Source organism: Schistocerca serialis, chromosome 4, assembly GCF_023864345.2.
Source record: "Schistocerca serialis cubense isolate TAMUIC-IGC-003099 chromosome 4, iqSchSeri2.2, whole genome shotgun sequence".
Classification (NCBI taxonomy): domain Eukaryota; kingdom Metazoa; phylum Arthropoda; class Insecta; order Orthoptera; family Acrididae; genus Schistocerca; species Schistocerca serialis.
In genome coordinates this window covers 221643201-221660395 of record NC_064641.1, presented here as the reverse complement: position 1 = coordinate 221660395, position 17195 = coordinate 221643201, and the positions used below count along the sequence as shown (strand labels likewise).

Genomic DNA, 17195 nt, shown 5'->3' with positions numbered 1-17195 from the left:
CGCTAAAGATATGTTTCGGTGACAAAGGATTTAGACAAATAAGACGCTCCTACCTTGGGGCGAACTGGAATGGCGTCTGATACTGCAACCTCTGCTTGGCTAAATGTGACTATTATTTCTTGAATTTCTCAAAATTTGTTAATTGTTATAACTGATGACTCTAATAGGTGATGGATGGAAGTATTGTAGGAGTTTCTGGAAATAAAATGTAGGCGGAGCAGTTTGTGGCGGGATATTCAGAAGAGGTAGATAATAAATACCCACAGGCTCTTATTTCTTTGATATAATGCTCTGAGTACACACGTGAACAAATCTGAAATAGTTAATTGTTATTAACCACGATATATTTGTCTCTGGAGAAATACAACCATGAGAATGATCACTCCCGAAATGCACTGGGCAAGCAGACGCACATGGCAGCGAATATAACTCTGCGCCGAGAATGAGGGTCAGAATACAGAGAGTTTGAAATATGTGAGAAGTGTGTAAGGACACTTGTTTCTGTGTTATTCGATTTTTGCATGTATCTTTTTCTGTTAAATACAATTTCTGCTAGAGACAGAGCGTCTCATATTCCTGTTTGACATTCATGTTGCTTCTTGTTTCAATAAAATAACATTAAACAGTTACGATCGTGACTTCTGACCTACTCTGTACATGCAATTTGAACCTACTTCTGTATTCATCCTTTGGTCTCCCTCTACAATTTTTATCCCCTCCCCCCTCCTCCGCCCCCCCCCCCTCCCCCAAATATTGCCCTCTGTTACCAGACAGACTTATACTTTATACATCAGGATGTGTTCTAGAAACATTTGCAGTCAAGTTGGTCCTTAAACACATTTCCTCTACAATTCGATTCATTTCCTCATCATTCGTTATCCAATGTATCCTCCTAATCTCTAGTATTCTTCTATAATACTACTTCAGAAAAGCTTCTAGTGCCGTCTTGTCTGAGCTGTTTGTCTTCCACGTTTTACCTCCTTACAAGACTACGCTTCAGAAAAATGCCTTCGGAAAAGATTTAAATTTATAATAGACAAGCGACTCGCCCAGGATCTAATGGGGTATCATTAACCATCTGTGGCCAGAGGACTTGTCTGAAGTAGCGGTGAAGTTGTCCACTGGTGACAGCGTTGTTTTATGCATAAAATTCCGTGAACAGTGTTAGGTGGCCGAATATCATCCGTATAATATAACTGAAATGATTTAACCAGTGTACGCCAAGAAACTTCTTAAGAATTATGAACGTTATCTGCCCCAAATATAATTGGCGCTTAGCTGACATCTCGTGGCAGCAATGGAAGCACACCATGATTAATTAATGTGTGTACAACCAATGTAAATATTGTATGTGAATCGTGGGCACACGCGTGTGTATGATTGAATATGTCTGAATTTTTGTAGCATATCATGTATCGTAGACTGGCTGAGTGGATCATGTCCGAATGCCTCAAATAAAACAAAATGAAACGGAACGACACATGCCCGATGTAGATGTGTAGCCAGTGACAGCACTCCTCATATAAACCATAGTATGCGCTGACTCATTGTTCAGACTCACTGCCGATATTCTTTGTTCCAGCCTCTTTGTAGCAGACTTATTCTAGCTGCCACGCAAAGAATCGTATCAGCATCTACGTGTGATTGAAGGAAAGCAGAAATCTGTAAAATCTTTTATGTGAACGGGTCAAAAGTGCATCCTTTGCTGAAGTAGTCTATGGGAAATGTGAGACAAGCAGTCTCAAAATGCAGTCTTTTGCGAAATGCACTCCCCCCCCCTCTCTCTCTCACTCTCTCTCTCTCTCTCTCTCTTTCTCTCTCTCTCTCTCTCTCTCTCTCTCTCTCTCTCTCTCTCTCTCTCTCTCTCCTCCGCTCCCTTATCATCTGTAGTAGTCTTCCGAAATTTTCTCGTCATCCGCTATGAGTTTCTGAATGACACTCCATCCTCTATTTTTTTTAAGGTGTCATGTCCCGGTCCTTCTGCTGTCAGTGTATCAGAGGAAGCAGAGCACTCAGTTTGGTCATGGCTAAATCTCTGAGGAGAGCTTTCAATCCAAGAATTCTGTGATTCAACGCTAGATGAAATGGCATCATTACACACCAGCGGTTTACAAATTCATCATAGTTCAGCCAGTTTGCACGAAATGTTTATGAATTATATACACAAACATTCTTCATAAATCAGTCTACCTATCAGTAAAAACCTTATCAAAACTCCTGCGATTATAATGAACATATAGGAAGAGGCGACCAGGGAACTTGAATTTATACGTTTAGAGAAGATGTTAAAGAATCTCTCTTCTTCATAAATGCTTTTCTCACTACTACACGTCTGCATTTTATATATTCACAGACTTTCGGTCAAAATCAGTTACTTTGCTTTTTTATCCCTGCTGCCTCCAGGATTTCAAAGACTGTAGTCCAGTCAGCATCGTCAAAAGCTTTCTCTAAATCTACAAGTGCCATAAATGTAGGTCTGCCTTTCGTGACTCTGTCTTCTGACATTTCGTTAGAATAAGTATAAATAATTACGTTTTGCAAAGGCTAGCCTCAACTTAAATACGAGGATTGGAACTTTAATAGTGGCAACTATTTATCTACAGCTCGTACAAAACAGATACGTGTTTCAAAATTTTACTGACCTTCAAAGTAGTCACCAGCATTGTGTATAACTCGTTGCCAGCGATGTGGAAGTCGTAGGATACTCTTAGCAGTGCCAGTTGTGTTGACAGTTCGAGCGGCGCGGTCTATTGCCCGACGAATTTGTAGTAGTACTGAAGCGAATCCCGTGAAGTGTTTCCTTCAGTTTAGAATTCGAGTTGAACTTACGAGGGCTTAAGTCAGGGGAGTGCAGTAGGTGGTATAGCACTTTGCAGCCCCATCAGTCAAACAAATCAGTAAGAAAAAAAATGGCTCTGAGCACTATGGGACTCAACTGCTGTGGTCATAAGTCCCCTAGAACTTAGAACTACTTAAACCTAACTAACCTAAGGACATCACACACATCCATGCCCGAGGCAGGATTCGAACCTGCGACCGTAGCGGTCGTGTGGTTCCAGACTGTAGCGCCTTTAACCGCTCGGCCACTCCGGCCGGCCAAATCAGTAAGAGCTTGCACTGTACGTGCTTGACCATTGTCCTGCAAAATGATGGTTAGGTCCTGCAGAAAGTGTCATCACTTCTGTCTCTAAGCTGATCGTAGATTGCGTTCCAAAAATGAACACCCTGTACTGTAAGCTGGAGTACGAAATCGGGACAGGGAGGGTTCTTTCTTCAATTTATTGGCTTTTGGGCCGTGCCTATTCACCCATCTTTCTATTAGTGTCAATTATAACGATAAAAACGTAAGAGAACACAGTTTCCAGTCCCTAAGTGGGGAAATTCTCCAACCCTGCCGGGAATCGAAACCGGGTGCCTGCGCTTAGCCATCCACTGCGACTACAGCGCAGCTACCGAGGCGGACGACAATGCGTTAATTTACTCTGCAGTAACTAGAGACCAGTGGGTGAACTTTGGGGAAAAAGGCTTTTCCGGCGCTGCGGCCAGGGGCCGCATTTCCTCACATGCGGCGAAGATCGCCGCAGCTCGGTGGCGGATGGTGCAGACTCTGCCCCTGTCTCCTCTGAGAGAGCTGCGCCTCCTTTCTCTCCATTGTCTCCGGAGGAAATGAGCTCGCGAATCACGACCGGCCCATCACAAAAAGGGCGACCTCGATCTGCGCTGGACAGGCGGGCACGGACTTCCCGCACTGCGCATCCAGAGTTACAGCCGGGAGGATGTGGAGCAAAGACGTCGCATGGTCCAGTTGTCCTCCGCAGACGACGTCCTGCTGGGAAAGTAGGCCAAGTCGCTCTAGATAGTGACCTTGCTTATAATATGTGCAGCAAGTAAACAAGGGATTTCCAAAGACTCCATCAGTATGTGCAGTGCCCAGTTAACGCATCGGTCTCATAAATCGGGAGAATCAATTTTCTAATCCAAGTACTAACACTGATAATAAACAGAGAACACAAACGCCACAAAACTCCACAACCAATACAGATACTACACTGGACAGAACAGAAACATTTGAGACTAACAAAAATAAATGGAACACGTTATCAAACACACGCAGGACAGCAAATATATTGAAGAGAAAAGGATTACACATAGCTTACAGACCATACAGATTCCAGTCATATTTACACACACCAGTAAAAAAACCAAATACGTACGATCGGATATGTACCAGTTCGAATGTCAAGAATGCAAATCAGTGTATTTTGGAATAAAAGGGAGAAATCTCAGAACTAGGTATAAAGAATACGTAAGAATCTGGAAGAATGAAAATAGGCATTCTACATTTTCTGAATACATGATAAAGCATAAGCATGAACAATAAGGCATGGAACGGATATGAAAATTATTAGAATAAAAAATCGCAACAGAAAATTCCAAGCATTACTCGAAAATTTTCTCACAGAAAGAGCCCTCGCAATGAGCAAGACATAAATAAATATCCTAATTCACTGAGAACGTTAGCCACCGAGAAGTAGCGATAGCAGCGCCCCAAGTGGACAGCAAGCGACACTTCTGAACCCGATACTGGATGAGTGCGAATACTAACGTTTATATTGATTTGAACGTAGTTTTTACAATAAGAAGTGTATGTAGTGTCATAAAAATTGACAATAATTAAGAAATTACACCATATTTGTGGTGTTTCCCAACACAGGAGAAACTAATTCTACACGTGTTGCTAAATCTGAGCTACAAACGGCAAGAATCTTAATCACATTCGCTTTTGAAGCAAAAGTAACTACATTTATAAAAATATTCGTGTATTAGAAAGTCAAATAAAGTGTAAGGAATGGCGAATCATTGAAATCTATGAAAAAAATTTGAAATGTAAAGGAAAGTGCCTACGATAATAACAACAGATAATAACAGAAATATATGCTTCTCATACATAAAATGTGTTTATACTTTCTTTCTTTCAGCGGAATAATTTGCAAATATGGACATATTCGAAAACATTTATTTAAGAATTAATTGTAGCTTATGTCACTGAATCAGTGTGATTCCTTTGTTTTTACATGTATTTCACGATAATTCATGTCTCTCGGTAACTTAATAACGCATAGAACGCAAAAATGTAACAACTGTTCCGTTAATTAAGTAGAAACAATTAAAAACAAACGTTATCCTTGCGATGTATGTGCCAGTTTTTTCACCGCTTGGAGCGCAAACGTCACTGCAGCTGTCAAACTGTAACAACTTTCGCACCAGTGTGTGTCGTAACTGTGTTCTGCGACTGTTGGCAAAGCTATAAACAGTACATACAATAAAAAACACACTTTTAGAAAAACATACAGTGAAAATCAAGTATTTAGACGAAACGTACACGCGAACGCTGAAAGTTAGACGTCCTGCATTACACAGGGCGAGATAAAATCCAAGGAAACACATATGTGAAGGGCTTATTTCTATAGTGGTACAAGTCCATTTTTGTTCATATTGAGATACGGAGTCCTAAAGTTAAATGAGCGCAGAAAAATCTTCTGTTGCGATAACAGAAATATTCAAGCATATGGCTTCTTGCTAGAGACGAACCTTTCTTTCTGTTTGTTTGGATCATTAATTTCAGAAGCATTATAGGCAGAAAAGTGGAGGTAATGGACTTGTACCACTATTGAAATAAGCCCTTGATGTGATAGCAGCGTCCCAAAAAATCGTAGGTAGGATCAAACAATAATTTAATCTTACGAAACTTGCTCTCCAAAAGGTTGTTTCTTACTTAACGATAACGCATTTATTACAAAATAAAACAAACATGCGATACAGACCCTCGTGGTGCTTCATAAATAAAAGGCAGTAAAACGTGTATAGCCTAAAAATAGTCTCTTATTTAGTTCCATAGACGGACCAGACTCCAAGAAGACGATAATAATGGTAATAATATACAAGAAACTATGGAAAGAAAGAAAACGTGGAAATGAATTATCATTCTGATTCAACTTTCGAACTTTTTCCCTGCGTCAGGGAAGGCAAATACCAGGCGTGTTTCTTCAGTTTCCTCTCCAGTTCTTCTCCATCTCACTGTGCTTTCTGCCTCTGATAAATCGACATTTGTTAAACTGAAAAATTTACTTGCCGAAATTCTATCTAAACAAACTGAGCAGCGACTGCTTTTATTTTGTGCATATGAATACATCGCTTAATTGTGCTTGATGGATGTCAGAAAAGATAGCGAAGTGTTAAAGACAGTCTTTTGCGTACTCAACAAAGATATTGTGCAGAGAGAATAGCTGACTTAGTATGGGATATGAAACTTGTTTAATTCAAATGCGACAAGCCGCTCACATGCAAGTGACACAGATACTCTTTGCAAAAATCAAGTTGGTGTATGAGGTTCACAGGTTCTAGAGCGATGTCACCACAGAATACGAGTCCAGTCTGTAAAGCTCTGTCATGTCTTTTCTGATTTTTTTTTCGATTAATTTTTGCGGATTTACATAGGGAACACCCTACGTTACAAAATAAATTTGACCGCGTGCCTAATACGAACGTGTGTGTCTTATACTTCTCAAATGTAAAGTTATTCCATTGAAAATTGGAAAATGTCGTTTTGAAACAATAACTGTACAAGTCAAATTACTTTGTTTTATTGTCCCTTTAGCATGTAACACAATTCCCTAACGGCTAAAATAATCCATTCTTGTGTTAACAGTTAACATCGTTTCACGTTCAGTCTGAAGTAACCGTCGCCACGCTGTGTTTCCACATTAATTAAACTGGTAATCACTGGCCACGGAAACCTTTTCATTTACTTTCTATCATCAACATGTTCCTCCACGAGAATTACTGATTCACAAATACAACACTGTTTCAACCATAAATCTGATAATCAATCCCACGCGCCTTTCCGCGAAATAACTTAGTTGCCGAAACACTTTGCTTCTACGATGCGACGAAGGACTTTCAAATTTTAATTATCTTGAAACTTCCTGGCAGATTAAAACTGTGTGCCGGACCGAGACTCGAACTCAGAAACTTTGCCTTTCGCGGGCAAGTGGTCTACCAACTGAGCTACCCAAGCACGATGCTGGCAGAAGTAGAGCTGTGAGGACGGGGCGTGAGTCGTGCTTGGGTAGCTCAGTGATGGAGCACTTGCCTGCGAAAGGCAAAGGTCCCGAGTTCTAGTCTCGATCCGGCACACAGTTTTAATCTGCCAGGAAGTTTCATATCAGCGCACACTCCGCTGCAGAGTGAAAATTTCATTCTTTAATTGTCTTTCTTTCAAATTATTCTCACTACTCGTGTTTATCGGCGACTGATGACCTCAGCAGTTAAGTCCCATAGTGCTCAGAGCTCTTTTTTTTAACGCCTCTACCGGACACACAAAGACGGCGTCTGGCCACTGCCCACTAGCGGTGGGGCATTGTCATTATACAGCAGGCAATGCTTCAGCCACGAAAAAGGTGCACTCGGCTTCGAAAGTTTCAGGAGGCAGCGACAAGTAACGAGTACGTTACAATATCAAAACACAGCAGACTCCTTAAAGTCTTCTTGAAATAAAGCACGTGTACATTTCCTTAAGCCTCGGGGTTACAGTATCACAGGTGTGTCGTCGCTACGAACCTCTTCCGCAATACTGACCTTTTCCCTAAAAGGTTTATATGGTAATACCCTTTCAATATCCTCATACACTTTCTCTATCTCTTCATCTTCAGCTCGCGACGTCGGCATGTATACCTGAACTATCGTTGTCGATGTTGGTTTGCTGTCGATCCTGATGAGAAGAACCGTACCACTGAACTGTTCACTTCAACACACTCTCTGCTCTACCTTCCTATTCATAACGAATCCTCCCCCCGTTATACCATTTTCTGCTGTTGTTGATATTATCTATACTCATCTGACGAGAAATCCTTGTCTTCTTCCCATTTAACTTCACTGACCCTACTATATCTAGACTGAGCCTTTGTATTTCCCTTTCCAGATTTTCCTACTTTCCTACCACATTCAAGCTTCTGACATTCCACGCTCTGGTTCGTAGAATGTTATCCTGTCGTTGGTTATTCAATCTTTTCCTCATGGTAAGCTCCCCCTTGGCAGTCCTCTCCCGGAGATCCGCATGGGGGACTATTCCGGAATCTTTTGCCAAAGGGGAGATCATCACGACACTTTTTCAGTTACAGGCCACATGTCCTGTTGATACATGCGATGTGTCTTTAATGCAGTGGTTTCCTTTGTCTTCCGTATCATCATGCCGTTGATCATTGCTAGCCGACCGGTGTGGCCGTGCGGTTCTAAGCGCGTCAGTTTGGAACCGCGTGACCGCTACGGTCGCAGTTTCGAATCCTGCCTCGGGCATGGATGTGTCTGATGTCCTTCGGTTAGTTAGGTTTAAGTAGTTCTAAGTTCTAGGGGACTGATGACCTCAGCAGTTAAGTCCCATAGTGCTCAGAGCCATTTTTTTTATCATTGCTGGTTCTTCCAGCTTTAGAGGCAGTTTCCTACCCCAAGGACAAGCGAGTGCACAGAATCTTTGTCCGCTCCTCTGCCCTTGGACAAGACTATTGGCAGAATGAAGGTGACATCTTATGCCGGTAGCCTTCGGCTGCCAATCCTGATTACTAATCAAAATTTAAGCAGTGGCTGGATTCGAACCCGGGACCGAAGACGTTTTGATTACTAATCAAAGACGATACCGCTAGATCACGGGTTTACCGTCTTAAATTAGTTTTACAGGTCTAAGAACCGATCTTCATACGTAAACTCAATAAAAAAATCTGTGTTGCATCTCGAGCCCGTTCATGTGAGAATTCTGACGGTTGGCAGTGCTTTTAGCTGGTTACCACTGGCACGTTACACAGTCCAGTACGCTGATAGTTCTATGGCTTATAAACTACAGTCACTCGAGCCGCACAGCGCCAATGTGTCACGAAGCGGTCAGCCATATAGGAAAATTCAGAAACCAGCGTAACTGCGTACTTACTGAAGTATTGCCGTGCAGTCATCATTCACAATATCCGAGTTTACAGCTACTTTAATAGCCTAATCTTTGAAGACCTACCTGCTGGGTCTAGGCGAATAAATCCGGATTGTTACTGTTTGCTTCGCACAAACACGAACACGGCTCCCCCACCAGTCAGGCGGCAGTGTCTCTCGAAGAGAAACACATGTACCGTTTGTGGAGGAGTATGCTAATAGGGCGCAGCGTCCGCTTTCTACTGCAGCCATCTCGCCGGCTTGTGTCTTTCTAGGTATTCTGTCGCTGTCCTACTCTCTAGAAACAACTCTACTTCCACGAAAACGTCAGTTTTATAAGTCTGAGGAGCTAATTATTTAAAATTTTAAGCTGAGTTTGTCTTTTGTTACACTAAAATTAACATCATTCATCGGAAGTCTAGCTAACGTTTCGTAATTAAAGCACGAATAAGAGGGCGTAGTATCTGAGACAACGGGCTCACCTTCGAAAGAACGGCGGTTCAAGTCCTCGCCCTAGCATCCAAATTTAGATTTTTCGTGCTTCTCGTTTACACCTCCATGCGAATGCCGGAGGTCTCAGTTTGCGCTCCATCTCTAATGACCTCGTCGACGGGACGTTAATACCTGATATTTCTTCCTTTCTTATGATTCAATTAAAAAGAACCAAGTCAAATGAAATGCATTGTTATATTGATTAATTCGCATTCGTATCGTACACTTCATTGGCTCTAGCAGGCATATTTGAGCCAGCAAGAACTTATTAAAAATATCTAAGTTGCAGTTGGTTCGACAGCTCATACGAAATTTTTTGAATAACGATAGTGTGCCGCATGGCTGTCGAAACTGGGATTGGAATGTCCTGTTGCACACTTCTGGTTGCGTAGCGATTTCCAGGTGTATGATATAACCTTGTCAAACGGACATAATCTACAGTCAAATCTTACTTCGGTCGTACATTCTTAAAATGCAGTTGGATGGTCTAACTTCAAAATAAATAACATAGGACCTAACACGTGCTACTTGAATAGCTGTAAGGTAACCAGTGATTTTAAACAATTGAGTGAAAGTAATTGAATTATATGTAACGACTGCTTTTCATGTAATTTTTCTATGCAATCGATACATTGTACAACATGGCTAGCGAAAACCCAAAAAGTGAGAATGAAGGTAGAACATTTCCGCTTTCTCACTTAAGGAATTAATTTGACTGAGATATTGCAACGGATCCCTAACGTACGATCACTGTCACAGGGAACCTTCCTGATAATTCTACTGGCCATTTCACTCTTTGTATACTATTCTAAGCCTGTCAAAAGTATCTATGAACACAATGACCACCGAACAACATATCACATCACCTTGTGAGGCACATGATTGAAAGCATTTTTCCAAATCGAGAAAAATCCGATGGTGGGGCTTTCCTTCCTGCCTGTATTTTTATTTAAGTAACTTTTTACTAGTGAGGGTACCTTTGTCCCACTCATTACTTTTGTTTAAAATGGCTGGTGCTCCACCTACTTGCACTATTTTGTACTAAAAGTACCAGTTTTGTTACTTCTGTGATCTCTAGGTAATTTTAGTTTCTTTCCAACTTCCTACAAGCTTTTAGTTTTTTAATTATCCTTTAGTTGCGTTGGCTGTGAAGTGAGCTTCTATGACTGCGACTGAAGTTGAATAACGCCAGGTCAATATAAATATCTTGATATTTCAAAGAAAATCTACAATACTGGATTAACACTGTTTGTTTTGACTTCATATTAACATTTGATTTCCTTCTGGCACGATCTAAATTTACCCAGAGCACTAGACAAAGGACAAATCCCTTGTTTTAGAAGACTGGTCTACATTTATCCTGAATGACTGTAACTTTGTACCAGAATTAAAAGTGGAATTTCATTCTAATAGGGCATAGTTAGGATACATTTTTCACTTTTCCAAGCATTCAGTAAGCATAGATGTAAAATATTATAGTGTTTGTTGCAATGTGTAATTTATTTTGCATTCAGTCTTTTAAGAAAATGGTACAAAGCTATCCCGACTGACTGGATGGGACTGAAAAAAATGTATGCAAAGTGCATGTGTGGTATCACGTTATTATACCGGTGCGTTGAACCTACCGACATCGGACGTGACTTCGACACAAGACGTACTCAGGTTGCAGCGTGCAGCGTCCTTCGTGTGCATACTGAGATAAAACATAATATAGACCATTTTTGCTTCTATATTATCTTTCGGAATGTAGCCTGTGGTAACAGACTTAACGGTAGCGTGACCCCGATATCTAAGTAAGATTTGAAGGTGACGGTACCATTTTAAATTGACGAACAAAACGAATGTGATCTCACGAGAAAAACTATAATTCTTAATGGCGTGCTTTCGTATGTTCAGCCGAGTTGTTGATTCCATTTATACGCACGACACTTAGACAGTCACCTCTTCTGTAGGAGTGAGTTGTGTTGTTATGCGTACTCGCTGCTTGGCGTTCGACGCCGAGGAGACTGTCAAGTACTGAGTGTTTTTTTTCAGGTTGAGGTACAGCGTCACCGGTGGATCTCGGTCTCACTATCTTAGTGCAATGGTGAAACTGTTCTATCCTACAATGATGACATTCCAATGACATCATTGGAGTGCGTGTTGAAGGTGTGGCGTTGTGATTTGAAGTCCCATACCACCCTCCGGCTGTGGAAGTTCAAGATAGCTGGCAATAGGTAACACAACTACATACGAGGGCAGTTCAATAAGTAATGCAACTCTTTTTTTTTTCTCGGCCAATTTTGGTTTAAAAAACTGGAAATTTCTTGTGGAATATTTTCAAACATTCCCGCTTCGTCTCGTATAGTTTAATTCACTTCCGACAGGTGGCAGCGCTGTACGAAGCTGTTAAAATGGCGTCTGTAACGGATGTGCGTTGCAAACAACGGGCAGTGATCGAGTTTCTTTTGGCGGAAAACCAGGGCATCTCAGATACTCATAGGCGCTTGCAGAATGTCTACAGTGATCTGGCAGTGGACAAAAGCACGGTGAGTCGTTGGGTAAAGCGTGTGTCATCATGGCCGCAAGGTCAAGCAAGACTGTCTGATCTCCCGCGTGCGGGCTGGCCGTGCACAGCTGTGACTCCTGCAATGGCGGAGCGTGCGAACACACTCGTTCGAGATGATCGACGGATCACCATCAAACAACACAGTGCTCAACTTGACATCTCTGTTGGTAGTGCTGTCACAATTGTTCACCAGTTGGGATATTCAAAGGTTTGTTCCCGCTGGGTCCCTCGTTGTCTAACCGAACACCATAAAGAGCAAAGGAGAACCATCTGTGCGGAATTGCTTGCTCGTCATGTGCCTGAGGGTGACAATTTCTTGTCAAAGATTGTTACAGGTGATGAAACATGGGTTCATCATTTCGACCCTGAAACAAAACGGCAATCAATGGAGTGGCGCCACACCCACTCCCCTACCAAGAAAAAGTTTAAAGCCATACCCTCAGCCGGTAAAGTCATGGTTACAGTCTTCTGGGACGCTGAAGGGGTTATTCTGTTCGATGTCCTTCCCTATGGTCAAACGATCAACACTGAAGTGTATTGTGCTACTCTTCAGAAATTGAAGAAACGACTTCAGCGTGTTCGTAGGCACAAAAATCTGAACGAACTTCTCCTTCTTCATGACAACGCAAGACCTCACACAAGTCTTCGCACCCAAGAGGAGCTCGCAAAACTTCAGTGGACTGTTCTTCCTCATGCACCCTACAGCCCCGATCTCGCACCGTCGGATTTCCATATGTTTGGCCCAATGAAGGACGCAATCCGTGGGAGACACTACGCGGATGATGAAGAAGTTATTGATGCAGTACGACGTTGGCTCCGACATCGACCAGTGGAATGGTACCGTGCAGGCATACAGGCCCTCATTTCAAGGTGGCGTAAGGCCGTAGCATTGAATGGAGATTACGTTGAAAAATAGTGTTGTGTAGCTAAAAGATTGGGGAATAACCTGGTGTATTTCAATACTGAATAAAACAACCCCCGTTTCAGAAAAAAAAAGTGTTGCATTACTTATTGAACTGCCCTCGTAGATAGTGATATTGGGGGTGATATGACGGTCGACACATATCGAGTGGTCGTATCAAGATTGACACTTCATCAGTGGCTGTACAGGGGCATCACTAGCTACGGTCTGAATCTGATTCCTCGAGGACGGTGGGAGGAACAGGGTGAGCCGGCCGGAGTGACCGAGCGGTTCTAGGCGCTACAGTCTGGAACCGCGCGACCGCTACGGTCGCAGGTTCGAATCCTGCCACGGGCATGGATGTGTGTGATGTCCTTAGGTTAGTTAGGTTTAAGTAGTTCTAAGTTCTAGGGGACTGATGACCTCAGAAGTCAAGTCCCATAGTGCTCAGAGCCATTTTTTTGAGGAACAGGGTGATGGTCCCAGCCGCGGTGCCGATGTTGTGTAAGCCACGGACCGTGTCGGGCCCTTTGTCATGGAGACGCCTTGCCTTCTCTCGAATGGACGTCTTCAGGGTTACCATGTTTGTTTCCTCGTGGAGGATAACTACCCTCGTGAGGCGAGGGGCAAGGGGGGTTCACCGAAGCAGCTTATTCTGCAGGCGCTGGAGGGTCTGCATCCCGGAGGAACTAATCGTGGCCCACGCGGAGGAGCCATAGATGAGGGAAGGATAGACAACCATCCGGTACAGTTGGAGCTTGGTTTCTAGGTTCAGTTCCCTGCTGTTCAACAGTGGGTGCGACGCTTTTATCGCCTTCTGTCCTTTTTGGGTGACGTATTCTGCATGTCGATGGAAGAGCAGTTTTTTATCCATGCGGATACCTTGATATGTGTCTCGTGGGAGTATGGAACGCGGACGCCTGCAATAGTGATGTTGTGGCGGAGGATTGAGCGCCGTATGGAGAAGGAAGTATTGTCGCTATTGGGCGGCTGTTTATAGCCGAACACGACTCCCGGCAGCAGGTGCGCTCTTTGATGCTAATTTTTTTCTCAGAGCCTGCGCTTTTATTCCATGAAACGAAAATTCTCTTGGCTGATGGCGAGCAGTCCCTAATATAACCGCGAAACAAATTACGACTTGTATATATGGTTCTCGGGCGAGACGTCGCATGTCATAGTGAAAACTCCACAATATTTCGTCACCGCAACTGGCCGACATCTTCAGGTGCGACGAACACACTGCTAAGGCAGGACCAAAACCCCCTATTTATGCCAGTCTTAGGCAGGAATCGCGTGCGCCGAAGTCTTTGGTTCTTCATCTGTAGGTGGCGTTGCTGTCCGTCCAGCTATCGGTTGATATCGTCGCTATTGGCCATCGAATTTGGCGCCTCCACGCATGCGCAATTCCTGCCTAAGACTGGGATAAATAGGGAGCTCTGCTCCTGCCTTAGCAGTGTGTTCGTCGTACCTGAAGATGTCGGCCAGTTGCGCTGACGAAATATTGTGGAGTTTTCACTATGACATCCGACGTCTTGCCCGAGAACCATATATACAACACGTCCGTCGGGAAAGCGTCAAGCAACACAAAGTACGACTTTTGTGTTGGTGACCAGTGCGCGGTGGTGTTGCAGGTGTGCGAGAACGACATCCTGCTGGTGGAGCTGGAGAACCGCGCGCCGGGCGTGGAGCTGTCGTTGCACTGGCGCGGCCAGCCGCAGCGCGAGACGCCCGCCATGGATGGCGTCGCCGGCGTGACGCAGTGCGCGGTGCCGGCCCACACCACCTTCCAGTACAAGTTCCGCGCCGCCGCGCCCGGCACCCACCTCTGGCACGCCTTCACCGGTAAGCGCCGCGCCGCCTCTCCACCTAGCAAGCGCTCCTTCCTAAACGAAACCCAGGAGTATTGTTCCAATCTACACTACTGCCCATTAAAATTGCTACACCACGAAGATGACATGCTACAGACGCGAAATTTAACCGACAGGAAGAAGATGCTGTGATATGCTAATGATTAGATTTTCAGGGGATTCACACAAGGTTGGCGCCGGTGGCGACACCTACAACGTGCTGACATGAGGAAAGTTTCCAACCGATTTCTCATACACAAACAGCAGTTGACCGGCGTTGCCTGGTGAAACGTTGTTGTGATGCCTCATGTAAGGAGGAGAAATGCGTACCATCACGTTTCCGACTTTGATAAAGGTCAGATTGTAGCCTATCGCGATTGCGGTTTATCGTATCGCGACATTGCTGCTCGCGTTGGTCGAGATCCAATGACTGTTAGCAGAATATGGAATGGGTGCGTTCAGGAGGGTGATACGGAACGCTATGCTCGATCCCAACGGCCTCGTATGACTAGCAGTCGAGATGACAGGCATCTTATCCGCATGGCTGTAACGGATTGTGCAGCCACGTCTCGATCCCTGAGTCAAGAGATGGGAACGTTTGCAAGACAACCACCATCTGCACAAACAGTTCGACTACGTTTGCAACAGCATGGGCTATCACCTCGGATACCATGGCTGCGGTTACCCTTCACGCTGTATCACGGACAGGAGCGCCTGCGATGGTGTACTCAACGATGAACCTGGGTGCAAGAATGGCAAAACGTCATTTTTTGGGATAAATCCAGGTTCTGTTTACAGCATCATGATGGTCGCGTCCGTGTTTGGCGACATCGCGGTGAACGCACATTGGAAGCGTGTATTCGTCATCGCCATACTGGCGTACCACTCGGCGTGATGGTATGGGTTGCCATTGGTTACACGTCTCGGTCACCTCTTGTTCGCATTGACGGCACTTTGAACAGTGGACGTTACATTTCAGATGTGTTACGACCCGTGGCTCTACCCTTCATTCGATCCCCGCGAAACCCTACATTTCAGCAGGATAATGGACGACCGCATGTTGCAGGTCCTGTACGGGCCTTTCTGGATACAGAAAATGTTCGACTGCTGCCCTGGGCAGCACATTCTCCAGATCTCTCACCAACTGAAAACGTCTGGTCAATGGTGGCCGAGCAACTGGCTCGTCACAATACGCCAGTCACTACTCTTGATGAGCTGTGGTATCGTGTTGAAGCTGCCATGGGCAGCTGTACCTGTACACGCCATCCAAGCTCTGTTTGACTCAATGCCCAGGCATATCAAGGCCGATATTACGGCCAGAGGTGGTTGTTCTGGGTACTGATTTCTCAAGATCTATGCACCCAAATTGCGTGAAAATGTAATCACATGTCAGTTCTAGTATAATATACTTGTCCAACGAATACCCGTTTATCATCTGCATTTCTTCTTGGTGTAGCAATTTTAATGGCCAGTAGTGTAATTCTCGTGCCACTGAAAGTATCAGTGAAACAGATATTAGCGTCCGTGGCATTGATAAACTGCTGAAATCGTTGAAACTGAACAAAGCCGTAGGGCCAAATGGTATCCCTATCAGATTCTACACATAATTTCCGACTGAATTAGCCCCTCTGTTAACTACACACATCAAAAAAAGTTTTGTACCACCTCGGATCCAAGAGTTTCGAAACCTGTAGCTCATGAAAAACACACATTGCATGTAGTACAACTACACAGCGAGATCTTCAGAGGTGTTAGTCCAGATTGCTGTACACATCTCTAATACCCAGTAGGAAGTCCTCTTGCATTGATGCATGCCTGTATTCGTCTTGGCATACTATCCACAAGTTCATTATGACACTGTTGGTCCAGATTGACATACTCCTCAACGGCGATTCGGCGTAGATACGTCAGAGTGGTTGGTGGGTCATAAACAGCCCTTTTCAACCAATCCCAGGCATGTTCGATAGCGTTCATGTCTGGAGATCATGCTGGACACTCTAGTCGACCGATGTCGTTATCCTGAAGGAAGTCATTCACAAGATATGATGTGGGCGCGAATTGTCTTCCTTGAAGACGTATGCCTCGTCAATATGCTGCCGATATGGTTGCACTATCGGTCGGAGGATGACATTCACGTACCGTACAGCCGATACGGCGCCTTCCATAACCACCAGTGGCGTACGTCGGCCCCACATAATGCCTCCCCAAAACAGCAGGGAACCTCCACCTTGTTGCACTCGTTGGACAGTGTTCAAAAACGTTCAGATGTGTGTGAAATCTTATGGGACTTAACTACTAAGGTCATCAGTCCCTAAGCTTACACGCTACTTAACCTAAATTATCCTACGGACAGCCGGCCGGTGTGGCCGTGCGGCTCTAGGCGCTTCAGTCTGGAACCGCGTGACCGCTACGGTCGCAGGTTCGAATCCTGCCT

General features: G+C 44.1%; 1 protein-coding gene across 1 annotated transcript in view; it reads left to right on the top strand.

Annotated features, from left to right (window-relative positions):
- The window catches only part of LOC126474883 (uncharacterized), a 409432-nt gene that overhangs the window by 231260 nt on the left and 160977 nt on the right, over positions 1-17195 (top strand). Inside the window, exon 4 of the mRNA XM_050102374.1 lies at positions 14546-14756. Coding sequence (XP_049958331.1) covers positions 14546-14756 — 211 coding nt within the window. The remainder of the gene's footprint in view (positions 1-14545; positions 14757-17195) is intronic.